A 20,325-nucleotide genomic window follows, 5' to 3' on the forward strand; every position below is an offset into this window, starting at 1 on the left:
TCTTCTCTGGGAAAATTTTTTCTTATTGGGTATACACTGCTTTGTACTAACGATTATCAATGTATCAATTTGGTTACAGCTATTTGGATGGCTCTTTTGCAAAGTACATCCTGGTGCTGTTGTTTTTGCTATATTAGCAGCAATGTCAATACAAGGTTCAGCAAATCTACAAACCCAGTGGAATATTGTAGGAGAGTTCAGCAATTTGCCACAAGAAGAACTTATAGAATGGATCAAATACAGTACTAAACCAGGTAAAACAAAACAAAACAAAGTCATTATTTACCTAGTATTTTCCCCACAATTTTATATATCACTGCAAAATCTTAAACCCAAGTTACTTCCAATGATCTTACTCTTTCGAAGCAATGCTGTCTCTAGAATATCCAAAAAAATAAATAAAAAGAAGATATCAATCCTACTTAAATAGTTTATAGGGTAATTGTTATACATATTTTCTTAGTGATTCTATTTTTGATAAATTTTAATTCAAAATTTATCCTAAGTTATTAATGCCACATTTAAAAATAATTTTATGCTTATTTTCTTAAGGAATTTTTAATATTATTCCTTCTTGCAGTTAACTCATAGAATGTGATATTTTATTCCTGTATAGAAGGAAAGACTTTGTTGTCATCTGAGTCTTCCAGAATTCCTTGGTGATATATAAAAAGCTTTTCTAGTCAGTTTGATACTTTTTTCTGAGAATCAGGAAAGATTTCTGAGATATTAAAAGAAGAAGAAAGAAAAAAGTCCTCAGTGATGAGATGATGAAGCTCAGTTCTCCAAGGAAAGAGTCTGCTAGCCCATTTACTGACTACCACTTCATCAGCCATCCATCCTACTTCATTCTGGTTCTGCCATTGAATCACGAAGTCATGAGCCTCACTGGGCCCCTTCCCTGTCTACTGTGACATACCTGAGTTTAACTAAGAAGGAGACCTTTCTCATATTCACCATATGTCTTCCTAAGACCTTCTTCTTGCCTTCCAGATGCAGTGTTTGCCGGTGCCATGCCCACGATGGCAAGTGTTAAGCTCTCTGCGCTTCGGCCTGTAGTGAATCATCCACATTATGAAGATGCAGGCTTGAGGTCAGTACACAATTTTACATGTCCAAAATAAATTTTCTGTACAGTGAGTGAGGAAACCAGCAAAATAACAAGGCGTGCCTCAAAAAGGCTATGATGTCTTGGGATTTATAGAGTCAAGGAAGAAGGAGGCTGAAATGAGACTGCTAAGCTAGAAACAAAACTGTTAAGACTGCACAGAACCGTAAAACTATTAATACAACCTTTGGGGCTATCTTCTCTACCAGGCAGACAAAAGAAATCATACTATATCAATTTCCATACTATATCATACAGGTTGACAGGGCCCCAGAATTTCCAGATCTTTGTTAGTCACCATCCTAAGTTCCCCTGAAGATTCATTAGCTTATAGTGTTTAAGGTTCTTCTGTAGGCGGTTTTTCTTGAATTCTAAGGAGTCATTTGAAATAGAATCCCATTCACACAGGGTTTTATTCTGGTTTTCACCAATGTAGCCTGCTAAAATGATCTGGAGTGTTTTTTGTTTTGGGGGTTTTTTTGAGGCACTCTATTTTTTCATAATTTAGAGCTTTGTGTTCTCTTAGAAATAAAAATAAATTTAATTTTCATGCAATTTCTAGGGTAGGTGAAGCTATTCATTTCCTAAGTGATTAGGTGAATCCTATTAGTATATTCTTTTGCATAACAGTGGGGATATACATTTTATAAACAAAAAGCTTTTTCATTAAAAAATCAATTTCACAAGCTAATTTCTAGAGTACTTATGTTGAATATGTTTAGTTTTTCTAAAATCTTTAATAGAAATAAAACAGAGGACTATTTAATGTGAATTATTGTTGTTGAAGTTGGGATGGTTATGGCTTCAGAGTCATCCTGTAGTTGTGTTCATGGTGGTTCATCCCTGTTCACACACACCGGGCACCTGACTCTTACATGTGATAGAGTGGTGAAGAATTTAAAAACAAAAACAAATGAACAATCGAAAATAAGACTAAGTTTGGAAATATATGGATGTATTGACACTCTACCTCTTCTCTCAGGACTATATGCTACTTATGCCTTCTGCTTTTGACCTCACAAATGCCCCTTAGTAATCCCTGTGAGGAATTTTCTTTTGACCTCATTCTTCCATATAGTCTTTCTTCTAGTCCCATTCAGTGCTTTCTTCCAAATATGTTGATTATATCCTTTTAATCTTGAAAATTTTCTGCCCAATTATTTTTCTTTGAAGAGCCAGAACAAAAATAGTATACTCAATGTATAGTCGAAAAGCAGCTGAAGAAGTGAAGCAAGAATTAATAAAATTAAAAGTGAATTATTACATTCTAGAAGAGTCATGGTGTATAAGAAGATCCAAGTGAGTATTCAACATAGTTTATATTTTATAATCATAAGACATGAAAAGTTAATCCATGCTCATGGCAAGTACTTTGTTGATGGTATGTGTGAGTTAGAGATACACATACACACACGCGTGCACATACACAACATTTTGCAAAGTATGAGTAGAAAAAACTTTTTAGGTAATTACTTGGAGTTTTTTTCTTGTCTTGTTACAAGCATGTTTGTTTTCTAATGATTTGCATTTGTGTACCACTAAAGAGATGATATTGACACTGATTGATAATCTCCCAAATTGTCCATATTTGCCTGTGATGTTTTAAAAAAACTTTTATTTAAAGTTGAGTGTGTTTTATTTCAGAAGACTTCCTGAGTCTGAAACCAAATAATGGGGAGTCTCATTGTAGTGAAGCCCAGCACGAATTGTCCATCCCAAGTCTCTGCCCCACACCATGTCCTGCGGGTGGATGGGCACCCTGTCATCATTGACTTAGAATGAAACTTTTCTTTCTTGGTGTTTTCACATCTTATTTGAACGGGAAAATAATTAACTTTACTGTGACATACATTTTCTTAGATTTTTAGTTTTAGAAATTTCTGTTTCCACAGAGAAATTCACTAAACAGAGTGTTAGTAAGATCTTGAAAGCAAGTGTGAATCTAAAGTTAACTATCTAGAAATGCTGTGCCTAGGTGACCAGACAGCAAATGCGAGTAGCCTACTATTAGTACCAAAGCATTCCCTCCATGAAGAGCATAGCACATGGGCAGTTCCAGAAATCAAGGGTATTTTACAGAATACTATTATTTTTAAAATTCTCTCCTTAACAGAAGCCTTCAGAAGATTGCTATATCTGTGGCTTGCTCATACGTGTCCACCATGTATTTCAATGGTACACAAGGGTGTTAAGACAAAATTGTAAAACACTGACTCATGAGTGAAAATAGTTCTGTGACATAGTATCTACACAGCATTGCCCACAAAGGAACTAAAATAATTGTTGGTTGTTGAATGATTTTCTTATGAATATGTGCCAAGTGACTTGAATTCAATCGGTATTTATAGAAAATGTTATATTCTCATAATTTAGAAAATGCTTTAAGTATTTGTGAACATATGAATATATATGAAATCCACATACTCACTTTGAACTGTTATATAAATTTAGGACAAAAAAGTTACAGGCATTTCTCATAAAAATTTCATGAGGACATTATAGTAAATGAATGATGAGCTGACATTTGCAGGAAAAATGTAGTTTCTTGGCAGAGCTTTCTACCAGAATTGGGACCCTCTTTATTTCCTTGGGCTTTGCTCTCTCAAGACTGTTAGGGCAGCCTTGAATCTCCCAATTTTCTAATAACAGCTAAAGATTAATTCTGAACTCTCCCTACTCTTTGCTGTCTCTCTCCCAAAATAGCAGGCAACCTGCTTGGACTCCGTTTTCACAAACCTCTAAAAGAGCCCAGGAAAGAAATGGGGATCTTTTCTCTTTACATTTCCCTAGCTCACAGCTTTTAGAATTTGTTTTATAGCCTCTAGGTGTTCCTGAAAAGTTCCCAGATAGACTGCAGGGGGGTAAACTCCAGGCCTTTGTTTCCTGCCCAAAACCGAATCTCAGGGCCAAAGATCACATCCCTTGCAATAGGCCTGACTGCATTTCAAAGATGACCAAATCTCCAGAACAGAAAAACACTGAAAGACAGTGACACTGCTTCCTAATTGTTTTGATTTTTCCTATACCTTACCCTTCCTTTTCTTACATGTATATAATAAAAAGGGTAGAATGTTAGGTTTGTTCCAGGTGGGAACCCAAAAAGTATGTATAGGACAGAATGTTTAATACAAAACATAGGCTTGTAAAACAATAGCTGCACGAGTCTGGAGAGTTCAGAGGTTGTAAATCTGATAGCTACAGGCAGCATCCCCCCACCCCCAGAGATGGAGGGAAGGATTGAAGTCCTTCCCTCCATCTCTCTCCTGATAAGGACACCAGAGCTGAAGGATGGATGTTACTGGGTCCGGGATCCTAAGAGCTGGTTGTTTGAAAAAGAATTTATTACAAGTGGCTGTTCTGGCCCACTTCTCCGGAGAAACTCTCTATAAAACCCAATGCTCTCCCCTTTTCTCTTGTGGATGCTTTTTCGCTTCCACCCATCTGCTCCCAGATGCTCAAAATAAACAGCATTTTGCTACACATGCTACACATGAGGCTTCCTGTGTCTGTCTCTCTCGGCTCCAGACCTAACACAGACACCTGTATGTTACTGGAACATAAAAATAATTTTAATAACCTTTTTTGTCCAAGCTGAAAACGAACCTTGATTCAAGATTCTTCGTTTTTTTCTATATCTTTGCATGGTGTTTTGAAGATGAAAATTGCAGAGGCTTTGTTTTGTACATTATTGGTAGAGCTCCTTGCATTTGCATAACTGTAGTAGTCTCATGTTCTGATAGAGCACTGTTATATGTACTCAAGATGGGATATAAAGGCAAATTTAGAAGTATGTGGCAATAAATCTTGCACACTAAATAAAACCAGTGACCATTTAACTGACTCCAGATCACTTCCATTTAGAGCTCACTTCCCGGCACTCAGGCTGAGAGTTAGAGTCCGGAGCAGGTGTGTGCTTGATTTCCCCATCTGGGCGTTGGCTTGCCATTGTTGTGTCTGTTGAAGCAGGAGTTGAGAGGGAGAAAGCTAAGAAAGTGACTCTTTCTCATCTGTTTTCCTCACTCGTTAATTAAAGCAACACTCTCCATCTACCCCAAGATTTAAGCCAGACTGACAACAGCTGTTAGGAAACCTTGGACAGGTCCGTTCTGCTTCAGTCTTGACACAAAACAAAAGCTGTGCTTTCTGTTCTGACAAGGAAGCAAATAGAGAGCTCAGATTGGAGAGGAAAGGAAGAGGGAGTAATATTTATCTAGTGTTTACATTTATAGTAGGAAAAACTGAGTTTCTTGACAGAGAGCTTTCTACCAGAATTGGGATCGTCTCTGTTGCCTTGGCTTTCACTCTCCAATTCAGTAATGCCAGCTTGAAACACCTGTAGGTTACTAGAACATAAAAATATCTCACAACAGGGGAAGCAAATGGGGAACTAAGGAGAAGAAAGGGAAGAGGGACCAATATTTATCTAGTGCTTAATCTATGCCTGCCATATTGGTGAGCACTATATTTATATGACCTCAATTACAAGTGGTAATTGTGTGGCTTGATTATTCTTTAAATACTTGACACTCTGTGTTCAAATACAAGCTAAATATATTTGAATGCAAGTTCTAGATAAGTTTTTAATTACTTCTTCATTCTTCTCTGCTTTCCTTTATTAATTCTAATAATAGAGTTGACATAAAATTAAAATACATGCATTCAGAAGAAAACCATTCAGATTTTCACTAATGCTATTTGAAGATGTAGCTGGCTGTCCTGGAGAGACCTTTGGAACTCAGATAAGGACTAACGGGTATTGCACCAGGCAGACAGCTCACAAAGGCAGCTCCTTGCCCTCTCTCTTTCCTAAAAGCTACTGAACTTAGGAAAACTGGGTAGTTTTCTACTTCCTGTGTCTCATTCTCCACTACCACTGGCCCTTGGTGTTGTAACAGTTCAGCCTTGATACGTGGGAGAAAATTAAAAGGTAGAAATCCCAAGCCTATCCATGTTATCATAGGTGGAATGTTGGTAGAAGGGTGTGCAAAAAGTGCACCTGAACCCTCTTCGTGGGAACACTCATTGGCAAAATCTTGCTAGGTGATAATTTGATGGAGTCAAAGTGAAAAATCGTGTGGTCCTTTGACAGAGGGAAGGACAGCTTACAGAACAGACATAAGCACAGAAATGTTTACAGCAACATTGTTTTATAATGGCAAAATGGGAAATAATTAAAATATCCATCTGTAAAGAATTAAATAATACATGAGTACTAGCAGCTATTAAAAAGAATAAAGTAGGTCTTTATGTACTGAGGTAGAAAAATGGCCACATTTTATTAAGAGTCTCAGAATAAATTTTTGTAAAAACAACCCAAGAGCATCCATGTCCATGTCTATATTTGTGTGTGTATGTGTCTGAACATGGATAAAACAGGTCTAGTAGGGTATATGCTGTATTGTTTATAGAAATCACCTCTGTGAAATGGCATTGGAGATGATAGTGACTTTCATTTTTTTTTTTACTTTGCTTAGATCTGTATTTTGAAACTTTTATAATGACTGATTACTTTTAAATTAAAGATTTTATTTAAAAAGGGAAAGCAACGTACATTCCTGCCACCGTGCTTGCCACGTGGTAGGGAGTATTGGGTGGGTGGGACTCCCACTAAGGATAAAGGGGACTTGCTGAAAATGTTCTAGTAACCTACAGGTGCTTCAAGCTGCCATTACTGAATTGGAGGCAACTGAATTGAAAGCCAAGGCAACAGAGAAGATCCCAATTCTGGTTTTTCTCTCTTATTAAAAAAAAAAAAGTGTGGCCAGGCGTGGTGGCTCATGCCTATAATCCTAGTACTCTGGGAGGCCGAGGCAGGTGCATAGCTCAAGGTCAGGAGTTCAAAACCAACCTAAGCAAGAGCGAGACCCCATCTCTACTAAAAAATAGAAACAAATTAATTGGACAACTAAAAATATATAGAAAAAATTAGCCAGGCATGGTGGTGCATGCCTGTAGTCCCAGCTACTCAGGAGGCTGAGGCAGAAGGATTGCTTGAGCCCAGGAGTTTGAGGTTGCTATGAGCTAGGCTGACACCACGGCACTCTAGCCTGGGCAACAGAGTGAGACTCTGTCTCAAAAAATAAATAAATAAATAAATACATACATACATAAATAAATAAATAAGTAAATAAATGTGAAGCAACTGACAAAACACAAGGAGTTGTCAGTTCTCTATATTCTCTATAATATTTTCATGTTTTTCTGTTTTTTAAAAAATTTCTGAAAAGGCAAATAAAGTATGAACTCTAGCAAAATCCAACAGTTATATCTATAAAACTGTTTTTGATTTAAAATAAATGTTACAGTTAGTTTGAAGGCCTTATTTAGGCACATGTCACATTGATACTGATTTTACTTATACCATTTTTTATAAATATATATTGCTTTTAAGATTTAATTATGCATTTAGCTAACATGTACAGTTAATGCTACCATATTTTCTTTAAATTGACTTATTCTAGAATGGTGACACTGCAACTTAGGATGTTTCAACTTAATAATATTTTGACTTTACAATTGTATGAAAGCGCTACGCATTCAGTTGAAACCGTATTTCAAGTGCCATTCTGTTTTTCATTTTCTGTATAGTATTCAGTAAATCATATGAGATACTCAACATTTTGTTATATAATAGGCTTTATATTAGATGATTTTGCCTAACTGTAGGCTAATATAAGTGTTTCTAGCATATTTAAGGTAAGCTTGGCTAAGCTGTAGTGTTTAGTAATTGGGGCATATTAAATGCATTTTCAACTTACAATATTTTCAACTTACAATGACTTTATTGAGATGTAACCCCATTGTAAGCCAGAGCATCTGTATAATTAATGCAGCTTTCCTCTGAACTAAGCAAATTTGCTAGTTATAATTTTAAAAATCAATATTATACCTTTTTTGTGTGTTGGGCATGGTATGGATACCTGATCTCTCTTAATCCTCACAACAAACCTATGCCATGAGTGTGTATTTCCCCATTTCACAAATGTGAAAACAGACTGAGTGAAGCTAACTCCCCAACACTACATGCTGGTAAGTAGCTAAGGCAGAATTTATCCAAGGTGTTTCTTCGCCCTAACACCTGAGTGCATGTATTCTGCTGGTCTGTTTCTGTGTTTGTGGTCACCTTTGCTATATTCCCTTTGCCCTACAGTGAGTCAGGGCAACTTAAAGCCACCATGGTAGGGTTGTTTTGTTAAATTAAGTCGTTTTACACAGAAAAAAAGAAATGAGGTCAGGATAAATCAGTGCTCTGATTTATCTGCCATTATATATCATGCATTGATTTTTAATGTGTACTTTAATTTTTCTAGGCCTGGTTGCAGTATGCCTGAAATTTGGGATGTGGAAGATCCTGCTAATGCTGGGAAAACTCCCTTATGTAACCTCTTGGTGAAGGAGTCCAAGCCTCACTTCACCACTGTATTCCAGAACAGTGTTTACAAAGTCCTAGAAGTTGTGAAAGAATGACTGCTATATGAACTGCTGCCTACAGAGAACTGCATCAGTAATTGTTTTAATGTTTTGCTAATAAGTCATGTGTTGTTTTTAATTCAAATCCCAAAAACTTTTGTAGGAACTGTTTTCAAATAGCAAATGTTTTATTTGGTCAATTTGAATGTTATTCTAATTGTAAAAATGACTTATACTTTTATCATTTGGTTACTGTTTTAGTGTACCCCCCTTAAAATTTGCTATGCAAATGAGTATATGCTTGTACTTGACTTGAATATTTGTGCTAAAGTGGGCAAACCTACCTGTATGAAAAAATATGATGGGTCGTGACAAGGATGATATGAAAATATAGGTCAATTCTGAACTATGTAGGGGCTGATTTTATAGTTTAGAGACCATTAATGCCCCTTGGTTCTTTTTTTCTGCCTCTTGCTCTTGTCTTTTGGACATTTCAGTGGTTATTATGAGATCTTCAGTTATGTCAGCCTTTGTCATCAACTTGAGTCATAGTAGATGGGGTAGATGTGGGTATTTGCTATGTAGAATTATGTTTATTCCACTTCCTTGTATTCTTTTTGTTCTCTGTTGCTCTTGTTAATGAAGACTTTCCTGGCCTTTATTAATCCAAACTCTTGGACCTAGTGGTTAGGGCCAAATTCCTTTTACTGTCTGACAATGTGGCATTATGATGTCTTTCGTACTTTCCCCCACATCTCTCCTTCCCACATATTGTTTGTCAGATAAGTACTATTTACTCATTTAGTTGCTTATCAAGTACTTATTCTTGGTTTAAAAAAATTTAATGTTAACTGTGTATTTTTCTCATTTTTAGCATTATTCAAATGTTTATATTTTAATACCTTTAAAGTACTTTAAAATTTTTTCATGTTTAATTGTAGTTTGAAGAAAACTATTTTGAACAACCCCAAATATAATGCATCTAGAAACTAATGTATATTTGAGCAGACATAATTTATAGTGGAACAGTAGACTGTAGTATATGGTAATTTTCCTTTTACTATTAAGATACAATAAACCATGACTAATTTTTCTGTCAAAAGAGTAAATGAATAGTGATAAACAGATGGAGCTTTTATATTTTACTTTTAAGATTGCCTGTCTTTAATAAGACAAAGCCTTAAGCCTTATGTTACAATTTCGGTTCTAAAAACTATTATTTCTGTATGAGGAATGAGTATATTCAGTCTTTTTCCTTCCTATTTATTTTTATTTTGAAAAATTTCCAAACCTACTTTGAATTTCTTATATGAACCTTATTTTTTAGAGGTTAATTTGTGTGAAATGAGATTCTTCAAAACGGTGAATCCTCATAGTTCTGAGAAATGGTTTTAAGGTTTTAAATACTAAGCAAACCGTGGCTATGGCTAACTACACATTTAATTATACAGTGTTCTCTTTATTAACCACAGGCAGATTAACCTCATTGTGGATTGTCCTTGAGACCTGAGTCCTCAGGGATGGTTTCCGGTGCCCACTCCTGGGAGCCACTGAAGAGCTGTTTTCTTTCTGCCTTCTTACCAGAGCCAAAGGACATGCCTAAGTCTGGGGAGCGCTAGCTTGCTTATGTTAGTCAGCTGCACACACAGCACATCTGCTGAGGACTGTGCCCTCGGTGGGGGCACCAGCCCCACCCTGCCCCAGAGCCCAGAGCCAGCATCGCCCAGGGAGTCTCCTTCCCCGGAGCAGCCCAGGAGATTGAGTCCTGTCAGTGTTCTCCCGATTTGTGGATTTGTGGTCACTCTTTCTCATTTGCTAGTTGACTGTTTTATTTCGTAGGCTTTTGACAATTTTAAAAAAATATGGAAGCAGCTGGGGATCTGCGGATTAGGAGTAACATTTGAGCAGCGATGCAGCAATCCAGAAAAGTGGGAAGAGGGCACTTGAGGCTGGGAAGTGTGAGAGTGGACGTGGGTGGGAAGAGGGAGGTGTGCTCTGCCTTCCCTGCGATTGCTTCTCGCTGAAGTATGACTGATTTTGTACATTCAGCAGTTAGAGTCTTTTTAAACCATACTTTTAAAGTGATTCTCTATTTTTCTCACCCTCCAATAATTCCCTTTCAAGTAAGTTCTCATGTAATGATTAGAAAGTCAGTACAGGAGAAAACATTAAAATACTGTTAAAACTGTTTCATACGCTGGGAAACATTTAAAAAGTAGTCTGGAATTAGCTTTTTCCAGGAGAATCATTTTGTAACAGTATTTGTTAATGTAACTCCACCAGCAAGCTATGATTATATTTTAGGTGAGTCCGTTTAGAACAGAGGCCTTGAGGGTACACTGCACACTCAGCTTTGCCCACAGTCGCAGCCGGTGCTGTAGAGCATAAATAGCACTTATGGCAACGTAGAGTAGTAGTAGGTTCCATGTACATGACAAAACAGTATTAAAGCTCAGTATTTTACATATTTTTAGCATTCAAAAATATGTTTGCTTTAGTGTGAGGAAAGTACGGATGGACCAAGGAGGTGATAGAAGTAGCTATTGCCGTGACATTTAAAAAAAAAGTTTGGCAGTATTTCTATGATAAGCCTCTAAAAATGCTTGACAGAAAAAGTATAGAGTTAAAATAAGCCAGTGATATTGAAGAGAAAACGAAAGGATGTATCAGGAATAAAGTGATATTGCATAGGAGTATTGTATTTTTATGAATTTTATGCCAGTTGTTTACATGTACTATATATGTTAAATAAAAAAGATCATGAAAAATGTGGAAAGTGTTTTTCTTGATTGTTATTTTCATTTCCACCTTGACTGTGAAAATGTTGGGCCTCATTTTATAGGCAGCCATATACTGCCTTGAGTCAGATTGCAGTCCTGAACAGGGGAAGGACTGTAACAGTGGGATCTGGGAGACTTCTTGGTCTTTTTTGTTAGTGGCGGAGGTGCTGGGATTATCCAGACTTTTCTTATATTTATGGTAGAGTCACACTACTTTATCCTTTCCTTCAAGGGAAGCAATAATTCCTTAAAGCTATATGTGGGGGATAATTACAGAGTTGCTGAAAGCCTTTTTTCATACATTAAACCACACACAATTTGGTGTCATAATATTTCCTAAATTGTAGCTCCATGTTTTTACTTGATATACAAACATCAGCTTTATTGTTCTGCCTCTGTGGAGGGAAGGCAGTTTAGCCGTGTTCATTCCTGTGTAATTAATTTCTTAACACAGTGACACACTGATTCTCACATCTTTGGGGAATGAGGTGTTCTAAGACGGTGGTTCTCAAAATTAGCAGGCATCAGAATTCCTCGGAATGTCTATAGATTGCTGGGCCCCAGCACAGAGGTTTCTGATTCGGTTGGCCAAAGGCAGGGCTGCAGAATCTGCATTTCTTGCCAGTTCTCGGGTAGTGCTGGTGCTGTCAGTGCAGGGATCATACTTGAGAACCTGTGCTCTAACGTGTGAGAACAGACTGGAAAACTGGCCTGCAGGGGGCGCACCATTCCTGACAGCACATCCCACCAGGGCCTGTTAGATGGTCCCTTTGCCAGGAGCAGAATTTTATGAAGCCCCTTCTTTGTCTCTTAGGGGGGCATTATCAATAAAACTCGCAAGGAGCAAAAAATAGATAGGGTAATTTTTTAATTTCAAAATATTAAGGAGGTACAAATGTTTTAGGTTACATGGATCATTTGTGTAATGTTTGAGCCTTGGCTATAGGTGTGCCCATCACCCAAATAGTGTTCATAGTACCCATTACATTGGTTTAGTCCCCTCCCCTGGCCCACCTCCAGTTGCTTTCCACTGAGTTTTACTTTGTGCACTTGAGTGCACACTGGTTTGTTCCAATTTGATAGTGAGTGCATGTGTTTGTTTTTCCATTCTTGTGATACTTGGGAGGATGGTCTCCACATCCATCCGGATTGTTGCAAAAGGTAATACGTCATGGTTTTTTGTGGCTGAGTACATGGTGTACCATACCACATTTTATTAATCCACTCATGAATTGATAGGTACTCAGGTTGACTCCACATCTTTGCAATTGTGAATTGTGCTGCAATAAACCTTTGAGTGCAAGTGTTTTTTGATAAAATTGTTACTGAAAGCTCGGCACTTGTCCACGAGGCCAAATCAGAAGTAGTTGAAGAGAAGGAAAGAGATTTATTACTTTGCCAGCAAAAGAGGAAAAAGGTAGACTGTCCTCCCCAAATCCAGTTTTTCCCCCATCATAGGCAGAAATGCAGAGCTTTTAAAGGGAGGGCCCCTCAGTTCTAGGCTATTGTAGTTAACTATTCTAATGGTCTCATCTCTGCCAAAGACAAAGCCAGCCAGCCACCCACCCAGAGGGCTGACACCACCTGGGATAAGAACAAAAGAACTTCTCCCTGCTCTTCCCCACCACTGGCCTGAGGCAGTGATGCAGGTTTCAGTTTTCAAAAAGGGTAGGGTAAGTTTCAAAGAGAAAATATTTTTGCCATTTTTTTTCTTTCAGGCCATTCCCTGTTACATATACCCCACTCAATTTTAGGCTTCCATATCTATAGGGGCAGGGCGACTACTCTATTACAAAATGACTTCTTTTCCCTTGGATCAGGCGTCCTCAAACTTACGGTCTGCGGGCCACATGCCGGCCACCTAGCACATTTATCCGGCCCTCCGGGTGTTATTGCCGCTGCTGCCTGTCCTTAGCAGCCTACTCCTCCCGGGCCCCACAGTGCGCATTCTCCAACAGTCTGAGGGACAGTGAACTAGTCCCCTGTTTAAAAAGTTTGAGGACCCCTGCCTTGGATAAATACCCAGATAGGGTAATTTTTAAGTAGAACACTAATGTGATTTAGGAATCATTTAAATATTTTGAAGCTGTAAACTGAACTTTTTTTTTCAGTTCAGACATAGAAAAGGAGTGAAAATCGTTTAAAATAGAACTTACTTTTGTGCCATTACTTTGCCTAGAAGAAAATGGATAAATTCAGTGATGTGTGGGAATTTTTAAGATTCATTTTCCACTGTATTACTTTTGTTTTGGCCCCAGAAGCCCTCAATCTTCTCCCTCTATTAGAGGGCAGGCAGGAGTCAGCACTGGGTCACAGACTGCCTGCTTCTCTCTTCTGCCTTCCCTTTCTCCTGCCCCCAACTAGAAGTTTCTAATTTAAATCAATAAAATTGTTCTCAATGCAAAAAAAGGAGCTACTTTTAAACTTCACACTCCTGAATTGGTCTTTATTTCACACCATTGTATCAGGACAAATACATTTTTACATTTGAAGTTGAAAAGGATATTAAAGTACAAAAAGGTTTTGGAAACTCTTGCTTTTTACATTTCCTCTCATGAGAGAGATTTTTAAACTCTGAATGAATGTAACAGTTGAAGACTTTTTCTCTTAAGACTTTGAGTCATTGTAGCATAATTAAGAGATGAGACTTTTCCTTTTTTGCAAAGAGATTAAGACAGCATTGATACTGGCTTCTCTCTCAAAGCAATGTTTTCTATACTCAATTATCTCTAACCCAGAATTCTAATTAATTAAAGATGCACAGTGTTGTCAAAATGACTTTCAAATAAATGGTAGTACTACCTAGTGTTCTGTTTCACAGGAAAGGTCTTTTTAATGCAGCATAATGTCATTTCATTAATTTGTAAGTACCTGGGTGTGTGTGTGTGTGTGTGCTGTATGCAAATTTATTATCTTGGAGTAAAAAGTTGAATTTAGCAAAATTTATCTCGTTCTGTTGTTATGCTGATTTCTCTGACAGCTGTAGTTCTTACCCATTTCTGAAAAAATGGAAATGAAAATAAATGACCATTTCTATTAATAAGTAGATTTGGCATCATGCCATGAAAACTGATTTTTATAAAAAGATGCCTGCAGGTGAGCTCAAGCTCAGCTTCATTGGCACAGCTCAATCTCTGCTTCTGTCCCCTGGTGATGACATCCTGCTCTTCAGCCAAGCCCCTCAGGTCTTAACTCTTGGCATCATCCCCTTAGTGACCAGACTTCAGATTTGGAGTCCTCCCTCTTGCTATGGGAAATGCTCTTTCCAGTGAGAACAATTCAGCAATCCCTCCAGCCCCTCCATGAGTAATGAATGTAGCTTTTTCTAAGAAATACACCTCTGGCAGTCATTATCAAATTCATCTGCACATTGGAATTACTTAGGGGCCTGAAGCTTGTGGCCCTCCCGGAGAGAGGTGTGGCCTGAGATATGGAATTTTAAAATTAACCCCCAGGTGACTCTATTGCCTTAGACCTAACACTGGAGCCTGCCCTCCCTGCTTCACCTCTGCATGCCCACCCTTTCCAAGTCTCTGGCCTGTCTGAATAAGAGTGGTAAGCAAGTGTCTGTCATGTACATACTCTCTTTTATTAGTAACGATTTATTAATTTCTCCATTATTTCTATTAATCATGGGACCTAGTGTTGAGAAGACTCAGGAAAGAATTCTGTGTTCAGCTACAGATATTTGCCCATGGCAGGGAGAAGGGTGGGCGGAGTGGCAGTGCAGGGCCCCACATAAACCCTGATTAGAATGTCAGTGAGAAATGGGAATAGAGCAGCACGAAGAGGAAAAAAAAAAAAAGAACAAAAAGAAATTACTTTAAAAATCACTTTGACAATTTAATATGTGTGAAGAATCAGGTTTCTTCTCTTTGCAGATGCTTTTTTTCTTTTTCCTGGAACATTCTTTTCTTGATCAGTATCTACCTTGAGGTGCAACTCAAATGTCACCTCCTTGTGAAGCCCTCCCTGACTGCCTACCCTTCGGCTGAGTGAACTGTCCCCAGTACCCTTGCTCGCATAACCCTCACATTGCACACATTTGTTAACATGACTTTTCCCCTACCATACTGTGTCCTTATAGATGGGACATATGTCTTACTCAATTCTGAACCCACAATGCCTCCTAGCACAGTTCCTGGCAAGTGGTACTGCTTAACAATTTTTTGCAATAAACCATACTTTATATACCAATGCAGTACATTCCAGTTGGCCCTAAAAATTATTTTAAAAACTAAAGGAAGTGGAAGTTTATGTATTCCAGCTGTGGAGAAGATATAATAAGGAGACTCAGGACATTGTCAGATGCGATTAATATCACAGACAGGAGAAAGATGTCCTTGACAAACAGCTAAACAAAAATTAACTTCATAACATATGCTAGCTAAGTACCCTAATACATTTAGCATAGCTAGTAACCATATGAACTTATTGGAAAGCAAAAGAGCAAACACAAATATATCTGTCTCCAGGGGAGGGACTCTCATTAACCTGTTTTTGGTTGTGTGACTCAGAATACCATTATGGCCAGCCCTGGGCACATTTGCTGCTGACCAGAGAGCAGGGACTCTGATAATTTGAAAAGGGATTTTCCAGATGATGGGAAGAAATTGGTGTGCTATTATTAGATGAGGATATTAGGCAGCACAGATGACAGCAGTTGCACAGTTATTACTGTCATAATCTAGACAACTACGTCAGAATCTAGGATTCATCCTTTACAAACATTATGAAATAGGGCATGTTTCTTGATTTGAGCATCAGCTTTCTTGTCTTTCAAAAAGATATGCCTCCTAGGATGTTAATTAGAAATAGGTGAAATAGACAAATCCACAACCACAGCAGGAAATTTTACATATCTTTCTTAGAAATCAACATACTGAGCAGGTAAAAAGATGAGTAAGAAAATGCATGATTTGACTAATAAGCAATCTTGACATATACAGGACTACACCCAACAAGCATATACATTCTGTTCACATACATGGGGCATTCCAAGAATTGGCAATAGAACATGAACTCCAGGAAAGCAGGGCCTTTTTTGGTCTATTTTATTCGCTGACGTAACCTAAGCACCTAGAATAGTACTTTGGCACATATGGGTCCTCAATATTTGTTGAATGAAAGAATTGATCATACGTGGGGCCAAATAGCAATTAAAAAAAAACAAAACCTTAATGATTGAAAATCCTTAAGTTGGAAATCCATAAAAAATGAAACATGGTTTTTAATAATCCTTGAGTCAAGAATTTATGATGAAAATTTGAGAAAAAAATAGAACAATGATATGCTAGAAATAGCTTGTGGGGTATAGTTAAAGCAGGTCTAGAGATATACTTTATTTTCCTTTTTAGTCTAGAATGCATGCATTAAGCTAATAATTAATGAGCTCAAATATCTATTTCAGGAATATAAAGAACAGCAGAATAGCATCCCCCTTCCCCAAAGTTGAAAGAAATAATGAGCAGAAATTGATGAAATAGAAAACAAATAGATCAACAAAGTCAAAGTTGGTTATTTGAAACCATAATCAGGAGAAAAGAGAGAACACATAAAAAATTTGGAATGGCAAATTACAGAAGCTGCAGAGAGTAAACAGACAAGAGACTATTATAAACAACTTTGTCAATAGATTTGGACATAGATGAAAGGCTAAATTCCTCGAACAGTACAACTTAACAGAACTGATCCAATAAGAGATAGAAAGAACAGACATTCCCAGCAAAGAAACTGAATTAACAATTTGAAAAACGTATTCCTTTAAAGGAAACAGCATATCCAAACAGTTTTATAAACTTTTTGTGCTAAACATTCAAGATACTGATTAATCTTAAAACATCCAAAGAATAAGAGAACTCAGTTTTTCAGGTGGCTGCACCATTAGTATTAAGGGCAGAGTTGGGTCAATGCAGTAAAAGGAAATTGCAGGTCTATTACATTCATGAATAAAAATGTAAACCAGAACCTGGTGATAAAGTTAATATAAGATGTAAAAATAGCAGTTCTCAAATTTATCTAAAGTTTCAATCAAAATCCCATTAAGACATTTTATGGAACTTGACCAACTGAATGTAAAATTTTTATAGGTGAAGAATAATCAAAATAATAATATGGGAAAGGGGCATTTTTCTTATAAGACAGATTTATTAGAACAGATATAGAAGTATTGGCACAGGGATATTTAAAAAATGACTAATAGAGCAGAATAGATAACTTAGGCACAAACTTGCATACCTTTAACAAATGAGGCTGTGACAACTGGCTATCCATATGGAAAACAATGATCCTGAATCCCTACTTCACATCATACACAAAAAATTCCAGACAAATTAAAGACCTAAACATGGGAGAGAATACTATAAAACTTAGAAGATAATATAGGATGGTATCTTTACCTTCTTGAAAATGATTTCCTCAAAGAAGGACTTCTTAAGACCCAAAAAGCACTACCTGTAAAGGATCAATAAATTCATTATGATTAATAACTTTTGTTCACTAAAAGACATCATAAAGAGAGTGAAGCAAGCCATGATGTAGAGATATTTGCAACTTGTATACATGCCAAAAGATGAGAGTCCAGAATAGAAGACTACAAACAGTAAGAAAAATGCAAAGAACCCATTAGAAAAACTAGCCAAAGACATGGATATTTTGCAGAAAATATCATAAGCCCAACATACACCCAGGCAGGACAGCAGAGATAAAGACCCCTGGACTTCCCTGGGTGCCTTGAACAATCAAGGGCACATCAGTGTTTCCTGTTAAGTGGTTTCTTTTTTTTTTTTGAGACAAAGTCTCACTCCGTTGCCCAGGCTAGAGTGAGTGGTGGGGTGTCAGCCTAGCTCACAGCAACCTCAGACTCCTGGGCTCAAGCTGTACTCCTGCCTCAGCCTCCCAAGTAGCTAGGACTACAGGCATGCGCCACCATACCCGGCTAATTTTTTCTATGTATTTTTAGTTGGCCAATTAATTTGTTTCTATTTTTTAGTAGAGGTGGGGTCTCACTCTTGCTCAGGCTGGTTTCAAACTCCTGACCTCAAGCGATCCTCCTGCCTTGGCCTTCCAGAGTGCTAGGATTACAGGCATGAGCCACCGTGCCCGGCCTTAAGTGTCTTCTTTATGTCTCTGGCTTTTTGTTTTTGATTCTCATGCTGAACTTATTTCTGGTTCCAGATGATTCACTTTGCATTTGTGCAAATAATTACTGTGGTTCTCTATTTACTCCAACACTCAGAGCTTTTGTTACCACCAGAATCCAGCTGAACCAAGATTTCCACCCAGAATCAATTTCCTGAAGCCTGGAAGCTTTATCATTCATAGTCTGTGTTCAAAGAAGTCTTTGCTGTTGCTGAAAAATGACTGACTCCTTTATTGATTTTTCCCTCTTGCTCACCTCTCATTGCCTAGTATTTTGCACTGACTTTGGGATCTCACCCTGGATGGAAAAGAATTGGCAGGGCATTCCTACCCTTGGGGGCACTATGTGACACCATCTCTCTGCTCCCACTCAGGACTTTCAGTTTCACCCAGAGAAGAGATGCGGGAGGCTGGGGCTTTGTGGTGGCCACGCAGGGCCAGTGGGAGGTTGGCTGAGCGGTACCAAGCAGATTGCTGCCCAAATTGTGACTCCCACTGCCTATCAAGGTATCTAAAAAAACACTTCAGAAAGTCTTTAAGACTCATTTCCAGTACTTTCTGAAAAAGAAAGCAAATTCCCCTGAAGGTGTGACACATTAAGCCCTTCTCAGGTATTAACAGTAGAAAGAATCTGGACCAACAGAAAGGTCAAAGTCAGGTACACCTACTTCTAGGTTGGCGATTTCCTGTCTGAAATACTTATGTGAGCCTCAGTTTCCTCCTCAGAAAGTAGGCAATCAACACGACTTAGCTTGCAATGTTTTGAGTGGTCGTGACAAGGCACCCAACACAATGCCCAGCACCCACATCAAAGGGATGCCGTACGCAGACACCATTACTGTTGACATCTGTGTGGAAAGTCTCCTTAAGGAGGCAGGATGGAGAAGGCACAGCATTTTCAACAGACATCCATTTTGATGTGGGTCTAAAGGTGTCGTTGGGGAGTAGTGCCAGGGCTGTGCACTTACCGTGTTCCAAAGCTGCAGAAAGGCACCACAGAGCCCAGGCAGACAGACAGCTGAGCCCACGGGGCAGGAACAGCCTCTGGTCTGGCCAAGGATGGTCACTAAGGTCCCCACCTACCAGGAGCACAGTCTCACCAGGGGTGACTGCCAGGCAAGGCGAGGGCCGGTGAACCAAGGGTCCTCAGAGGAGCAAATGACTCATATGAAAGTCGGGTCAGTCCTGAGGGCACCTTGGGGCTGGGAAGAGGAGTGGAGAGAAAGGCACAGGTGGCAGGCAGAGCCTCCACTGAGCTGTGGCGTGCCTGCCCCAAGGCCGGCACGTGGGGGGGATCGGCCTGGGGGCAAAGGCCAACTGGAGAAGCCAGGAGGATTCCTGATTAGCATCTCACAGGGAAAGAACACAGACCAAGAGCCATGAGGGGCACTTTGTAGGATTATGGAACCTTTGTCATTTCCCCCTATACATTTTTGCACTTTGCTGTGGGGTTAAGTGACTTGTCCAAAGTCACTAGAGCCACCTCCTAAGGGGCAGAAGCGAGCTTCAACGCCCACGGAGGAGGCTTCAGTGCTTGGGGAGGGAAAGCACAGGCTTCCTTTGAAGAACTGCCGTGTAAACTGCCTGGCTGGGGAAGAACGAGGAAGTGCTAACCTGATGTGCTGTGCTCAGAGACGTGGGAGAACAATGCAAGAGACCTGACTTCACCCACGAGGGTCAAGAGGTGACCAGGGCAGCAGGTCCGACGCACTCAGCAGGGTGCAGACTCCCCAGGCTGGGCACCAGAGCAGACAGAGCGCCAGAGCAGAACGGGAAACTGGCCAGGGAGGAAATGCTGTTTACTTCCGGGCCAGAGCTCCAGGCCACCCCGGAAAGGCCAAGGAGCCCCAGCCGGCAGAGTCCGGTAGATCTTCCTGCAGGGACAGC

The 20,325-nt window shown here is 38.9% G+C and overlaps 1 protein-coding gene across 2 annotated transcripts in view; it reads left to right on the forward strand.

The window, feature by feature from the left end:
* The window catches only part of DPY19L1 (dpy-19 like C-mannosyltransferase 1), a 112,040-nt gene extending 100,746 nt beyond the window's left edge, over positions 1–11,294 (forward strand). Inside the window, exons 19-23 of one of the 2 annotated variants that reach the window (XM_076006317.1) lie at positions 80–254; positions 994–1,093; positions 2,282–2,407; positions 8,419–8,612; positions 9,991–11,294. In XM_076006317.1, coding sequence (XP_075862432.1) covers positions 80–254; positions 994–1,093; positions 2,282–2,407; positions 8,419–8,575 — 558 coding nt within the window. In that variant the 3' untranslated portion in view covers positions 8,576–8,612; positions 9,991–11,294. Of the gene's footprint in view, positions 1–79; positions 255–993; positions 1,094–2,281; positions 2,408–8,418 lie in introns of both variants that reach the window. The other variant, XM_076006316.1, reaches the window with a different exon arrangement.
* The last annotated feature ends 9,031 nt before the right edge of the window (positions 11,295–20,325 follow it).

This window comes from Microcebus murinus, chromosome 9 (assembly GCF_040939455.1).
Source record: "Microcebus murinus isolate Inina chromosome 9, M.murinus_Inina_mat1.0, whole genome shotgun sequence".
Taxonomy (NCBI): domain Eukaryota; kingdom Metazoa; phylum Chordata; class Mammalia; order Primates; family Cheirogaleidae; genus Microcebus; species Microcebus murinus.